The 16,294-nt window shown below is 39.6% G+C and overlaps 1 protein-coding gene across 5 annotated transcripts in view; it reads right to left on the reverse strand.

Annotated features, from left to right (window-relative positions):
* Positions 1 to 1,192: 1,192 nt before the first annotated feature.
* The window catches only part of BICRAL (BICRA like chromatin remodeling complex associated protein), a 52,787-nt gene continuing 37,685 nt past the window's right edge, over positions 1,193 to 16,294 (reverse strand). For 4 of the 5 annotated variants that reach the window (XM_075204175.1, XM_075204174.1, XM_075204173.1 and 1 more), the window contains 6 exons: positions 13,840 to 14,097; positions 10,922 to 10,983; positions 10,677 to 10,822; positions 9,680 to 9,774; positions 8,201 to 8,303; positions 1,193 to 7,164 (listed from right to left, as the gene is read on the reverse strand). In XM_075204175.1, the coding sequence (XP_075060276.1) occupies positions 6,398 to 7,164; positions 8,201 to 8,303; positions 9,680 to 9,774; positions 10,677 to 10,822; positions 10,922 to 10,983; positions 13,840 to 14,097 (1,431 nt within the window). In that variant the 3' untranslated portion in view covers positions 1,193 to 6,397. The remainder of the gene's footprint in view (positions 7,165 to 8,200; positions 8,304 to 9,679; positions 9,775 to 10,676; positions 10,823 to 10,921; positions 10,984 to 13,839; positions 14,098 to 16,294) is intronic. The other variant, XM_075204177.1, reaches the window with a different exon arrangement.

Consider the following 16,294-nt stretch of genomic DNA (forward strand, 5'->3'; position numbering starts at 1 on the left):
TTTTATTAGAAGAGCATGTGCTGAAAAATAATTAGACATAGTATTTCGTATGGGCTCTCTTGCAGGGTTTAAAGTGAGCATCATACGACGATGGGATTAAAGTGCTTGTGTACCAGATCATATAGGATGCAGCGAGTAACAAAATGTGCATTATGTGCTTTGGGATTAATCTCTTTTGAGAATGTGCAACTAAGAATCACCCGTGTAGAATGTGCAACTAAGAATCACCCGTGTAGAATGTGCAACTAAGAATCACCCGTGTAGAATGTGCAACTAAGAATCACCCGTGTAGAATGTGCAACTAAGAATCACCCGTGTAGAATGTGCAACTAAGAATCACCCGTGTAGAATGTGCAACTAAGAATCACCCGTGTAGAATGTGCAACTAAGAACACCAGTATAGCATAACCCTTAACTCACTGGGTAGTCTCCTTGCTGCTTGTATATATAAGACTAATAAGAGTGCTGACATTATTTCTGTATTGGATTAGTTTTCTGCTGAGTGAAGTCTTGCAGATATTTAATACAAATGTTATAGCTTTGTAAAGCTAAGTAAGTATTCTTTTTTTTTTAAGAGAGTTTAACCACTGGGCACGCCTTAGGTGTGTCTTTCCGACATCATTTTGTGATTGTCAACCAAGCCTTTAAATCATTATATCAGGCAAGGTTGTTTAATTTTTTTATTGTCCTTGGGCACCATGCAGTTCTACTCTGTTGTTGTATCCAATGCAGAGAGGAAAGCATGCCTGTATCATATCCAAAGGCAATGGAAATACACAACTTTGCCTGGATGATACACAGAGCTAGCTGAAAAGCACAGTGAAAAGCCAAAGATAAAACAATATATTTAGTAAAAACTGCAAAGGGGCAAGTATAATCTAATAAATTAAAGTCATCAGAGGGTGAACAACCCTTATAAGGTAGGTCAAGCAGCATTGCCTCTTCCATCCTATGCTGGGAAATTAGAGCACACGAAGGCCGAGTGCTTTGGTGTTGGAAGCAAGTCAGCACTACATGTAATATTTAGTTGTTACATAACACACAACTTCAACTCTCACCACACTGGATATCATATAAAAAAAAAATATATATATATATATATATATATATATATATATATATATATATATATATATATATATATATATATATATTATATATATATAGCTCAATCAAGACAATTACAGCTGAACCTTTTTCCCCAAGTCTTTGGTTGTATTGCAGTAATCATTTTAATGGGTAATTTACAGTCAAACAGTTCTAATGGATTAAACAATGTATTTACAACTTGCTCATTAAACACTATTTACTCAACATAACAAAATAAACCGCAATTTCTCATAGTTTTTGTTTGTTTGGTATTTTTTTTTTTTTTATACAAAACATTTTATAAATATTTTTACAAAATGTATACAAAGCAATTCATGAGTCATTCTATACAAACAAATGCATAATCAGTAAAGATAAAATTCAGTAAAATGCTGTAAATAAAATACATGTTACGCCTCAATTTCCTATCTGAAAGGTTGTTCCAGGTAACACCACTAAAGAAAATGCCAGTATTAAATTGATGATGAGGCGCGGAAGTAGCCGTATAAAATGTGTTTACGAAATAAATATGGATCAACATGAATGAAAGCTGCGAAAAGACGTGATAGGTTGCTTAATGAATAAAGAGCAGGGTGGACAGGCTAGAGAGTGAAGAACACAAAGTTTGAATAACATGGAAGACATAAAATAATTAAGGCAGTGATTATTATCCTACTTCGCGTTAAAGCATTGGAAAAGCACTTGATTTAAATGTCAGTTAAAATAAGACAAAGAGGACACAGAAACGGTAGTGTGATCTGGGCGTCCTCAAAGACGATGCGGTTAATTTTACAGAACGAAAGGATGGACGATTAAATTCAGTCTCAATGTGCATTAAATTCATTCATAATTACCACATCCTTTGTAAATTTAGATGTAAAATATGGTAAACTGAGCCAAACTGGGAAAGACTCCAATATACCAATGTTTATTATTTAAGTAATATTACTTGGAAAGTGGCAGATCATATTTGAAAAGAGTAAAATGGATAGTTAATGTTTTTCTAAGAGAGAGCAGTTTTGGAAGCAGTTTTACAAAAGTGGTTACATTCTATAATATAACTTACATGTACATATGCAAATGCACGAAAACAACTATCATTATTCATGTATTTTTTTGTCTTATCTAGTTGAAGATTAGAATTAATAGAGTTAGTGATATTTGTATTGCTTCTGACTTTAATAAATTGAAATAATAAATCCTGTAATTAAAAGGTAAAGAAGAGGAGGTCTGCATTTACTAGTTGATAATTAGTAGATAATAAAATAATTGAACCAATTTCCTTATTACTCTATGGAGTAGATGAGGATATAAAAGTTCACTGTTTCGATCTTAACAAAAAGCAACGTTATTCTATGCACCTACATTAAAATAAATACATTTAAAACTGACAATTCTTTGTTACGTTTACATTGGAATGTTGAAATGCTATTATAAAATATTCAAACCATTTCTGAAAATTGGCACAAATTAAAAAAAAATGGCATTAAGAATGTACAAAAAAAACAAAAACAAACAAACATGTCCCTTCACTCTAACCTAAATGAACAATCAGGTGTTCCACACTTACATTCCTATTGCTGTGCATCTTAGACCTGTAACTATAGCCGACAATTTAGTCTTGTACCAAAAGAGCAGGTTCCGATAGAAAAGAAAATGTTTGTTGAAGTTGACGGTTATTCGCTAAATAAAAAAAAAAATCATCTCGATTTATTAATGAATATAACTCGAAAAAAGCAGCACATGATAAAAGAGTTATTTGTTTTTAAGGGCCACTAAACCTAAAATGCAAGTTGGTTTCTATGAAAGGGCCACTAGGAATATTCACAAATATATATGCAACTAAAGACGTTTCGGATAAAGATATGGTCATTTGGGGGGCATTTTTTGCCTATGCATACCAGCCTGTAAGCCTATTAAATCGCTCTGCAGGGAAACAGAGAACAAATTAGCTGACAAGCATTAAAGCTTGCACTCTGTTTAACAGCAAGTGATATGTGAAATACGTTGAATTCTTTCACAGTACAGGAATGTTAACATATATACTTGTGAATGTTAAAATGAATACCTTATCATATTGGATCAACTTGTGGGTAAGTTTAGTAGCTCCTTAATTCAGTATAATATCATTGGTCTACATAAACAACACTGATAAAGGCAAAATAAATGGTACACTGACCAGCTGCAAACAAACATACAAAATACAGAGACTACACAGAATGTCTTACAGGTGATAATAAATGTGGACTTGCTCCGTATCACAAACTGATCGACCTGTTTGCGATTTAGTGGATTAGATAAAGCCCAGAAAAAAATAGAGTGAGTTAAGTAGCAAGATAAACACATAAATGACAATTTCGTCCTGAAGTTACATCTGCCTGTTGAAGCAGCCACTGATATTTCATATTGAACTTTTGTAGGAAATTAGAGCTTTGAGGCATAAATGGATTTATTATAAGTAACAGATATTAGGAAAAAAAAAAATACTCACTGATTTCACAAACGTTTCACTTTATAGAGGAAAATATTTTTGTTGCAAGCAAGTGCCAATAGAGTCCGCTGCTTTGCTCCGTACCGTTTTGAAGCCATTTTGTGGTCTGAACCAAATACATAAGCATGCAGCCTATCAAATCATTAAAAATCTCTGACATCACTAAGTGCCTCAGTGATGTCACTGGCTCCTAGTGAACTGATAGACGTCGTTCTCAGTGATGTCATCGATTCCTAGTGAACTGTTAAGGCTGAATTTTTATGAGTATTGATTGGTTCAGCCGACAAAATGTCTGACTGAGCAGTGCCTCAGTAATGTCACTGGTCCCTAGAAAACTGATTGGCAGCACTGCCATTCATAAGGCTCCGCCTACTAAATGGCTCCCTCTACTGTGTATAGGTACACTTTAATGATCTATCAATGGGTGGAGAATAGAGTGTATGTTTCTGGAGGCCAGGGAAATCAAAGGACCACTGCAGACAGGTTTTTACAAACGGGTTATTCAAAAATAAATAGTGTAAGTAAAACCAAATGAGCTGTAATTCATAGCAGCCAATCATATCCTAGCATGCATTAGTTTGCATACTGTATATGCCTACACTAGACTGATAAAAGCTGATATCTGATTGGACGCAATGCGTTACAACACACCATTGCTTTTTGCCTCGTAATGTTAAATAAGTTTCACTATGGGGTATATTTACTAAATTGCAGGTTTTAAAATGTAGAAATGTTGCCTATAGCAACCAATCAGATCTGTGTTATCCATTGTTTAGAACATTCTACAAAATAATAACTAGAATCTGATTGGTTGCTATAGGCAACATCTCCAGTTTTTCAAACCCGCAGTTTAGTAAATATACCCATATGTCTTTGCTACATTTGCTGTCCCACAGTGGTGCTGGTGGTTCCCCTACCAACCAACCAGCTTCAGTTTTTTTATCATAGGGTTATGCAACTGGTTCACAACTTTACAACAAATAGTTCCACATTCCCAAAGTGTTACAATGAAAATAAATATATATATATATATGTGTGATTTCAAATATACTTTGTAGGAATTTTCTTTAATAAAATGCCCCATTAAAGTGTTAATTCACAAAACCTTTTTATGATTTTAGATTATGCCACTTCCCAAATATGGCAGCTTCCACCATGGCATTTAAAAATTAAAATACTCAGTGAATGTATGTTCATGGCGTACCAAGTAACAAATACCGTACATATATTGTATGTATTCAGTTGGTTACATGTGCATCTTCAAACGTATGTTTCTAATTTGTGTTCTATTCGTACAACTAAATTCATATGCTCGAAACAGACAGATATGTGATTCTACATAGAGAGGGTACCGCAGAAAAAAATGACATTTGTCTAAACCTCATTGAGCCTATGTGGCAAGAAGCCACAGCTTTGATTAATATGTATTCTGAGGGGTAATACATTAAATAATGAAACGTACAATAGTTCTTTGGGAGTGACGTTATTAAAAGAAATCCAGAACAATGTTTGTTACCGGAACAGTCAAACATCCTGCCGCTCACGTGTTAAGTGGTCTATCGAATCCTACACTTGAGTACATGCTGTATCTGCAACAGAAGGTTTATATCGCTGTATTCAGTTGCTAAACATTTGATATCTAACATACTTTGGGGTTCCTTCTATCTAGATGTTATAGCTACATATTGATGAAAAATAAAATCACTGTTCGATTGCAGATCACTTAACCGACACAATTTAAATGAGTTAACAGAACCGTATGTGTCCAACACATGAAGTGGGGTTTGTGAATCGAAGAGATTTGACCATTTCATGTGCCTTATTTTACGGACATGTATTTGTCCCATAATATAGCCATAAACCGCAAAACGTGGCATTGAGATGGCCGTAGAGTGTAAATAACAGCCTTTTGGTGAGTAAAGTCTATAACATAATTATCAAATTGAATTTCACGCATAGGTCATTGTCCACTTTGTTTAGTGGGTGGCTTGGCCGCTGGACTGACGACCTGTACGGTAGATGTGCTAATGAAGCAGTACAGCTAGCTGACCCAAGGATCTGGCAGTCATACCACCGCTGCCCAGCGTGTGTGCTTTACTTTATAATGAATAAATCGCAATTTTTCCTCTAAGAGTGAAATAATTAGCATCACTCTCCTTTTCTGAGTGTAGTCACAATGTTTAAATGTATACGACTGCTTCTTGCTTGTTCTATGTATTGCTTACAACTGCGTTGAATCTCATTCACATTGTCATGTCGTTTACAAATAATAAATTAGCCAAATTCAACATTTACATAGCTAATAAATGAATAATGGTATGTATACGCTGATTAGCTCCTAAGCTATTGTGGATGTAAAATGTTGAGTGGTACAAGGAACCTCTGAAGACCAAAACTATTTCTCATCCCAACTATCTACGTTTTGCGGACGTTTCAGTAAAGGTGCGACCTCTCCGGACGTGTATGCTGGGTACTTCAAATAGTCTAACAAAGACCATAACCAGTTCTATGTATTCCTACCTGTTGTGTTATCGGAGGACTAAGTGAAGCTGTTTTTTTGTTTGTCATAGAGAAGATCGCACCTTTAATGAAAATGGGGAAAAAACAAACCAACGTGGATTCAATCCATGTATTAAGATAAGACCTGCTTGTCCAGATACATCCTGATTGTCTAAGGCAGGCTTGCTTTAATTCATTTATTTACGAAGGGCTGCCTCCAGCAACTGTGTGCAGATGTCCATTCTTTTGTGAATAAAGTCACTATTGCTTTTCAATCACTGGTCACATATGTCGACAGAAGAATCTAGAAAATGTTCTTCAACATTCTAATATACTATTCACAGCTGCTTCTAAAACGGAATCCGTTTCCGCTGCACCTTCCCTAGCTTCTGGACCTTGTCTGACCCCGCAGTTGTCTTCCGATCCTGCCGCTGAGCGTTTGACAAATTCCAATTCTGCAGAATTGCTAGTGGCGACCTCGCTTTTCAATCGCTTTGCGCTCAATTTAAGTTCTACAACGTTTCTGACGGTGGCTTTTACAGTCTTACTACGAGCTAAGCTTTTGCAGTGCTTTTCAGGGCTCGCGGCAGTGTCCGTTCGCTGGCCCGCCGTTTCTAGAGAAGGTCCTGGCGTTTTACTTTGGGGACGTCCTACATCACCTCTGTCCTTATTTGATCCAGAAACAGGAATGGGCAATTGAGCATCGACAATAGCGTCTGTTCCCTTAGATGTCCTACAAGACGCATCAGGATCTGAAGAACATTCACTGTATTTGCCCTTCAGTCTATAAATGCTTGTTAGCTGCTGACATGGTGAAAGACTCAGGTTAATCGATGTACTATCTCTATTAAGGCTGTCTATTTCATCCGAAGGATTTTTACGTTTGTGCGATGATAAATTATTGTTAGGCACTAAGCATGGCTTGTCATGTTTAGGTGAGCGTAAATCTGTCTTGTCTTCAGAGACATTGGCCAACGGACAAGCTAAGGTAGGGTCGGCGTCCGCATTGTGATTGCTAAGCGGCTTTACATCTGAAGAGACTTCTTGAAATTGGGTGGCACAACAGAACTCTGCCAGGTAACCATCTGCAAAAAGGAAATGTTTGTGAATAGTCCGAAAAATACTCAAGGACACAGTCCATTAAAATTCACAGTAATAACACGCTTTTTACATTTCATGTTTTTTCTATGTCTTTTTTCTTTTTTACATTTCAAAAGTAAAATCAGCGGCTTAATTAATATAAATGTTGATTCAACATATAAAAATGATTCCTCTATAACATCAATGGTTCCTAGTGAATTGACTGCTTGCATTCTCAGGAATAATAGTTCAACCCACAAACTGACACCCTCCAGTGGAGGTAATTTAGATCCAACGCATTTCGCAAAATGCCTAGCTTTTAAGCACCAGTGCACTCGGATGACCTGCTCAACACACACAAATGTGCATGCCAACCTTCTAACCTCAGGAGAAACCTCTGCAACCTAGACATTATTATTATGACCATTTATTTATATAGCGCCACTAATTCCGCAGCGCTGTACAGAGAACTCACTCACATCAGTCCCTGCCCCATTGGAGCTTACAGTCTAAATTCCCTAACATACACACACACACAGACAGACTGACTAAAGGTCACTTTGTTAGCAGCCAATTAACCTACCAGTATGTTTTTGGAGTGTGGGAGGAAACCGGAGCACCTGGAGGAAACCCACTTAAACACGGAGAGAACATACAAACTCCTCACAGATAAGGCCATGCACATAGGTGTATGGAGAGGTAGATAAACATTTTTCGGAGTGCAAATTGGAACACGGAGGCACAAAACAGGTCCTATTAAAATTATAAGACAAAACCCAAAAACCGCCAGCTTTGAGAATTCAAGTACATTTTTCTTCACCCCTTTATCTCATTTCCATAATCTCCCTGTACAAAAGGAAATCTCATTTTTGCACCGCTCCCAAAATGCTGCTTGGATGAGATTTAAGCGCAGTTTGGCAATTAGGGGCACGTAGCCGGTCCAAAGCTAATTTAACTAAAATAAATGACCTCCACTTTTTTGTAAGGCTCAGGTGCAATAGAAGCTTTACTAGTTTGTGCAGTTTATGTCGTATAACTCACCAGGATCAACTACTGACATCCGTTTCTCACGTGTCAGACCGGCTCTTTCTTCCTGGTTGAACATTCTGTCTAACATCACCATTTCTGCAGAGGGATTGATCCGCTAAGGCAGCAAGAAAAGCAACGTTAACATTGGCTATAAAGTTACGTAGAAAACATTATTTTTCATATGTAAAATATTGTTGTGTGGCTATACAACAAGTGTAAAAGCTGCAAATTATGTGCCATGCATGATATATCTACTACCGTATATACTCGTGTATAAGCCGAGTTTTTCAGCATACTTTTGTATGCTGAAAAAGGGCACTCGGCTTATACACGGGTGAACTTACCTGGTGTCCGGTCCCTCGGCTGTCAACTTCTGCATATGCGTTCCAGCAACAGGAAGTTCGGCATTTGGAACGCAAACTTGCGTTCCAAATGCCGAACTTCCTGTTGTTGGAACGCATATGCGTTCCACTGCGGGGTGGATTTACAAGCCGTTCGATCACATCTTCTGGGTCTCCAGGTTTTGCCTTGATTTAAACAGCACCAGTACCTCTTCTACTTCTTAATGATGGTTCTGACAGGGTAAATTCCTAACTGGAAGCATTTTGCTATATTTGTATAGCTTTTCTCTGCCTTGTAACTCTGAGTTATCGTTGTTTTGAAGTCCTCAGTCAGTTGCTTAGAAGAACTTGCTTGTTGAGAGGAGGCATAATATCCTTATATATTTTCTGACTCTCTCTCTCTCTCTCTCTCTGATTTTATAATCATTTATGAATGTTCCTTGTCATCTAGCTAAAAATGATTTCATAGATTGAACCTATCATTTTTATTTAGGTTTTTAAATTAGCGCTCTTTTCCACCCTAGGCTTATACTCGAGTCAATAAGTTTTCCCAGTTTTATGTAGTAAAATTAGGTGCCTCGGCTTATATTCGGGTCGACTTATACTCGAGTATATACGGTATATAAATGCCTAGTGGCGTGTGTGAAAAAAAACAAAAAAAAAAAAACAAGCTGCAGCGCCACCTGCTGGGCAGAGTTATACACTGACCTATATATTTCTTGAAGGAGAAGTGACAGTTGGGAGTGGTTGGTGGTTGCCGGGGGTGACAGTGGGGAGTTTTTAACACCTTAAGTAGCTTGATGAAGGATGTGGCGATGAAGATGAAGGATGAGGTGATGGAGAAAAATGATGAGGTGGTGACATGTGGACAAAGCCACGTTAAAAAAGGGCGCTTGCGTCGGGAAGTAACGCTCTTCCCCTGAGGAGGCCTGGGCTAGGCCCAAATGCATGACAAGAAGCTTTTTAACACCTTAAGTAGCTTGATTTGACTAGAATGCATGAGTATCATGCACGGGTTAACTTATATATATATATATATATATATATATATATATATATATTTGTATGTATCAAATCGTACTGTTAAAGAGACAAGAATAAAAAGTTGTATTCAGTGATACATAGTAACAATTATATCTACATTACATACCATTGCATCTTCCATTAGCAGCAGACGGTATTTATTTAGCATTGCCTGGGTCTTCTTTAAAAGATGTGTGGCCGTAGACTCAAATTCATTGTCCACTAGAATGAAAAATACAGTACTGTAAAAAAATAAACTGATCAAACAATAAACATTCGGAATTGAAAGAACTGCATAAAGATGTTAAGTGATTAAGCACTGTATAGAGTTTTTCCTCAATCGCTTAGCCCAGTGTTTCCCAACCCCAGTCCTCAGGTACCCCTAACAGTGCAGGTTTTCCTTGTCTCCTTACTGGAGCACAGGTGTATTCATTACTGACTGACACATTGCAACAGAACCACAAGTAGTGCTAATTATTTCATGTGACCTGGAAAACCTGCACTGTTAGGGGTACTTGAGGAATGGGTTTGGGAAACACTGGCTTAGCCCAATCCCGATCAGCCAACTGATATCCTACCTCGCTTTTTGGAGAAAGAGTGCCCTATAAAGATTATATCCAGCAGCGGAGTTTATACTTTCTGATTGGGTCAAAAAACCTCCCAGTGCAATCGCTGATTATGTAGATTGTGGAACACACTCCTACTCTTCCTGAGCAATGGTGACAATGGTGCCATCTATATGACCAGTGGTGGACTTTGTGCACACAGGAGTCACAGGAGAGTGATGAGAGTTTTAATGAGCACAAGGCATGATGGGACATGTAGTTTTAGGTGGAACTACACAGGGTAAAGATATAGCACTGCACAGTTGTAACAACAGTGCTGCCTGTTTGTGTAGTCACACTCCAACAGTGTTGGCTATGGGGGTGGTGGGGTAGTTCATGTACTATACCCTCACTCACATCATAACCTCGTCCATATTAATTTCCAGTTTCACAATTACTCACCCAGCCCTTCATGACATTCTTCCATTATAATCAGCATTCAGTATTCCCAGCAACCGATGAGTGACGGATATTACGATATTTTATATTTAATTGGATAAAAGCAACAACGCTATGTACCTTTCTGTAAGTCCTCTTCAGTAGGTAGTGATCCCTGAAACACATGGTACGGGAGAAGCCTCTGAGCGGCATCATCTAAAGACTGGAATTTGGTTTTGTCTGGCAGCACCGAGCGCTCCTGGTCTTTATGCAGCTGCTGAGCAATTCTGGAATGTTTAAAAAAAAATAAAAAATACAAATTACCCTGTGACATTTACAGCACATGTACTGTATTAAATCAAGGACATTTATACTTTTAAACCCACAGAGCTTCCTTTGTAAGCTGTTTAACGGCCGGCCTCTTCAGTCCTCCCGGGTATCCTTCAACCTATCGATAGAGAAACACAGGAGACAATGTTTACAAAGAGAACTTTCATTTTCAAACCGAACAGTTCCACATTGAGATCTCTAATCCCACTGTATTACTTCCTAATCTGTAGATCTAACTTCCTCTTTGCTATTTTAATCTATTAAGTTTTTTTTTCTTTTTTAAGTGCACAAGAGACCACAGTTTTGGCCTCTTGTGCAACGGTTAACTATGATTTTTCTCCTCACTGGAAAATAGAGAACCAAAGACATAAATTACTTACTTGGCATTGCCCAGTCTCTTCAGCAATGCTCTCCTTCCCTATGTTAGTGCCCCAGGCCATTAATAAGCACTGATATGCAGGAGCAAGGCATACCTTCCAAATGACCAGATTTAGGTGGGACAGTCACTATGAGGGGGTCAGGGGACGAGGCGTGCCCAATGTTATACAGCCAGGCACCTTGTTTCATGACCATGTCCCCACAGGTTGGGAATTATGAGCAAGGTCTGCTCTGGTTAAGCTCTGCAGCCAAGTACTAATGTAGTGGAGGGAGGCTGGAACTAGAGAGACAAAGCACTGTCCAGTGTGTCATTATATACTGGGTACAATATGCAGAGGTACAGAAATGTAAAATTAAATCTAATAGTTAACCCTTTGCTTTTATCTTAAATTTAAAAACAAAGTTGTTTTTTGACCAGCAGCAGCGCAAGAGTAAACATAATAAAACCTATTGTAGAGCTCACAAATATGTCACTGTATTATTATTACTATCCTTTATATACTGCCAAGACATCCGATGCTGGGATATTTTGATTCCCTCCCAAACTACAAATTAGCTCCCTCCAACTTTACAAGTTACCTTTGTTCACCTACAAATGGGGAGACACTGTGCATGGCCTGATGCCCTCATCCCTGCCACAGGAACTGATCTGCTCTTGGGCTTAGAAATATGTACCCAGTTCCCCAAGTAAACACAGCTGGTAACCGTGTAGCCAATAACACTTAACCAAACACCCATGGCCCACACACCCATTACCCATATCCATAACTCCCAACATTTGTGAATCACTGTTGAGTGTGTGCATGCTGACAAGAGAGGGGCATTGTTACACTATAAAAGGGCAAGGCCCTGTTCCTCCCTGTCCAATCACTTAGTGGGACAACCTCCCAATTGACCCCAAATCGGGACAAAATTCCTTCTGACGCAGGGCAGCAGGATATTCCAATCCGGGACTGTGCTGCCTAAATCGGGAGAGTTGGGACGTACCCTTATTTAGTATCGCTGACCACCTTCATCCTTGGATTTCCCAACTATGGTTTATACACTTTGATAGCTGGGTAAATTACTTCACAAAAATAAAACACATTCCTAAACTACAATACAAAGCGCGTGGGGACAAATGTTTTTCCAATGTATGGGTTTCACATTGGGCTAAGACAAGTTGACTTTGGCTGGTATAACCATAACCAGGCTTGGGAGTGGATGACTTCGGCTAGTATAACCACAACAAGGCTTGGAGTGGATGACTTTGGCTGGTATAACCATAAGCAGGCGTGGAGAACATTTTTTTGAGTGCCAGTACTCACTTATGACAAACCCAATGGGGCTCTTGTAGGGTTGATTGCAATTTGCGGACCAAATGTACATGTCAATGCGGGTATCAAAATTTGCGCTCTTACTTGGTTATGTTGCATTGCATGTACCTTAAGACACGTGCAACTCAGCAAACCATGTTAGAATACGTGTAAAGTGCATTAAGATACACCTTAAGCCAGTGGATCCCAAACTTTCTCAGTTCAAAGCACTCTTAAGGTCTCCATATTTTTTTCAAGGCACCCCTAAGTCAAAATAATTACCAAGTAGTCCCCCACCTTACTTACCACTGACCCTGACCGCGGCACCCCAGTGAGATCGCCGTGGCACCCCAAGGAGCCACTGCTCACAGTTTGGGAACCGCTGCCTTAAGCGCATCATGATGCAGCAGTATACTAGATACGCCAGTCATCATCATCATCAACCTGTGAACTAAGCACCAGCACCCACAGCCCTCATAGCCTGGGCTGGTTACCCCTTATGCGGTGAAACAAACAGCATGGGGACCCCGGCGAAAGCTGCAACTAGCACCAGGCAATGACAAGCTGGGCTGGTCACACAATGACAAGGAAACCTGCAGAGTCGGGGTCCACTTAGTCGGCGCAAAGTCCTGACTAAGTGGGACAGTCACCCAAAATCCGGACTGACACACCAGAATCGGACTGTCGACAGACAGCGATGCTCTCTTCATCGTGTTCTTGCAGCAACTCAAAATTTTGCAATGGGAGTTTCAAAGTTCTAGTTACATCCCTGGTGGGAATAATTTGCTAATTTGGAACTGCAAATGTACAAAGTCGTTACAAACTCTATCAAGACATTATAAACCTGCATTATGATATTGTATTGTTTTGGACTTTGCATCTAATGTGCCAAGAGGAATTTAATTACAAGCCATGAGATATTGATCGTAACTGAAAATAGGGCTCATTTTTGTTCGCACCCCTAGGAGGGATAATAAAGTGCAAGGCAAATCACTTCTAATTGAATCGCCCCTTAAGGGTATTACTACATATTTCCTAAAGTTACAATTATTTTAATTTGGCTTGATATAGAATTAAACAGAGCAGTAGTGTGCTTTTCAAGCAGGCTGTTGCCCGTTAGACCAAGAAATGCAGGTAATATTCAGAACTGAGGCACATAGCAGCACCGTAATAAACTTGTGAGCCTGTATTATAAGCCATGCATGTAATACAATACAACTATACTGGAAAGTTAGTAAAGTTACAGCTAATCTTCAACTATTTAAAATAAACTAAATTGCAGGAGTCTTAACTATTCTAACCTCGTGTTGCTTCTGCATGATTCCAAGAGCTTTCACTTCATGCTCGGCATGCTTTCCTTCCTGCATACTTTGGTTGTTCACTTGGGTCCTGCAATTCTTCAGTTCATGATCAGCACAGGTGGGGAACTTGCGTGCTGGGTTAGGTGGCACGAACGCTGTACAGGCTATTGTTTGGTTGTTAGTGGTGTAAGGTGCTAGCTGGTAGGGTAGCGCTAGTATGGGCTTCAGGAAAGGTTCTCTTTTACAGTGATAATTACTCTGGCAAGAAGAACAGTACAAAACATCACATTGCTAGCACATAACTGCAGCCTCTACTGGGTTGGTATAATACAATGGATTCCTGTTTATGCTGTTGGGCTGTCGTGGTACTGGACTACCAACCAGCACTTCCTCAAAATGTTGCTGGTGACTCAACTGAGCAACAGTTGAGAAAGTGCTGCTAGGCTGTCCAGTGGGAGTGGAGCCCCATCATGAGCGCTCTTCATCCCATGATAGCCAAACAAAGATGGAGGGCGGACCGGTGGGCTGTCCTATGCTCTGCACGCAGGCACTCAAGTCCTCCTTCAAGCCTGACGAACAAGCGGGCTGGGGCGTGGAGTGCCTCTGAAACATGGCGCCCCTACCGTGCTTACCAATTCTGCCTGACTGCCTACAAATTATACACCACTGTTTAGTAAATGAACCTTGCTCTAATACCTACAAGTGAAAATAATTTCCTTTTTTAGAGATATACACAAAATGGGAGTTGTGCAATCAATTACATTTAAAACTAAACTAATCAAAACAGCCTACTATTTATAAATAAGATGTAGAAGTCTTAGCTTCACACATTTGCAAATAGGTAATAAACCTTCTTGTGTGGAAGCAGTAGGCGAGAGAATGTACTGGTCCTCGTAGTGCCTGCTTTTTGGAGGCTTGAGGGTACATCCTGGTAAGTTTGAAAATGACTGACAATTTCCTCTAAACAGAAGGTGAAATTAACAATATTTGGTCTCCACAATGTTATATCTCTGTTAACATATAGAAACTTTGTTTTTTATTCTGAATTTAATACTGTATATCCTTTTAAATCAGCAACTGAAAATAAATGGCATTGACAAAATTACTAAGACCCTAGACTTGGCTCATAATATATTCAACCGACCGCTTCCTATAGCGATGGGTGAGCTCCTTGCACCTCTCTACTAGCGATTTGGTCCTCTCTTCCTGTACAATCTGCTCCAGTTCTCACAGGTATGAAGGTTCCTTTTCCCAACTGCTGTTTTCAGATCTCCCCACAGGTGATCTCTGAAGTTTAGATCTGGGGGTAAATGTATCAAGCTGAGAGTTTTCCAGCGGGTTTGAAAAGTGGAGATGTTACCTATAGCAACCAATCAGATTCTAACTGTCATTTTGTAGAATGTACTAAATAAACGACAGCTAGAATCTGATTGGTTTTTCAAACCCGCAGGAAAACTCTCAGCTTGATACATTTACCCCTTGGACTTATTGCTGGCCAGTTCAGAACAGTCTGGCGTCTTGTCTTGGACCATTCCAGAGTGCTATTTGAAGTGTGTTTGGGGTCACTGTCCTATTAGAAGACCCATGACATTCGACAGAGACCCAGCTTTAGGATACTGGGTTTAACATTGCGCTCCAAAATGGCATATTAATCTCCAGATTCCATGATGCCACACACATGTTCAAGTGTTAGATGCAGCACAGCAGCACAAAACATCACTGAACCTCCTAAATGTTTGACTGTAGGGAAGTTGTTTTTTTTCTCTAAACAGAGACAATGGGCTTTACAAAAAATCTCTGAATTGATCTCATCTGTGCACTGGACATTCTCCCAGAAGGAATTTGGCTTATTCAAGTGTGTTTTGGCAAACTCCATTTGGGCTTTCTTCTTTCTCTGCAGTGGGGCAGTCCTACAACTCTTACCATATAACCCATACTTGCCAACTTTTGCAAGTGTATTCCGGGACAGGGGCGTGACTTGCGGGGCGCGAAAAACGCATCATTTTGGCCTAGCCCCCGCGACGGAAATGTAGGTTTGTCGCAGTGGGGGGGGGCGCAAAATGACGCGATTCACCACGAATCGCGTCATTTAGGCGAGACAGTTGCTGGATGCGGGAGACTTGCCTGCTCTCCTGGGAGTCTGTGAGACCGACCCGAATTTCCGGGAGACTTGGCAGGTACGATATAACCCCCTTTCGTTGAGTAGGCGACAGTGGGTGCGAGTTGAAACGGTTGTTCCTTGTGTCTGAAAGTCAGCTTCATCCTGTTGCAATTGACTGAGGTGCTTTCTACACCATTCAAACAACATTGTAAAGCAATCTTCAATCATGTTTCTCTTGCCAGGGAGGTTGGCTACAGTGCCATGAGCCTTAAACGTCCTAATAGCACTGATACAGTGGAAAAGGAACATTAAGGTCTATGGAAAATGATTTGTAGCCTTGAGACGGTGTCTTCT

The sequence above is a fragment of the Mixophyes fleayi genome, chromosome 3 (assembly GCF_038048845.1).
Source record: "Mixophyes fleayi isolate aMixFle1 chromosome 3, aMixFle1.hap1, whole genome shotgun sequence".
In the NCBI taxonomy this organism is placed as follows: domain Eukaryota; kingdom Metazoa; phylum Chordata; class Amphibia; order Anura; family Limnodynastidae; genus Mixophyes; species Mixophyes fleayi.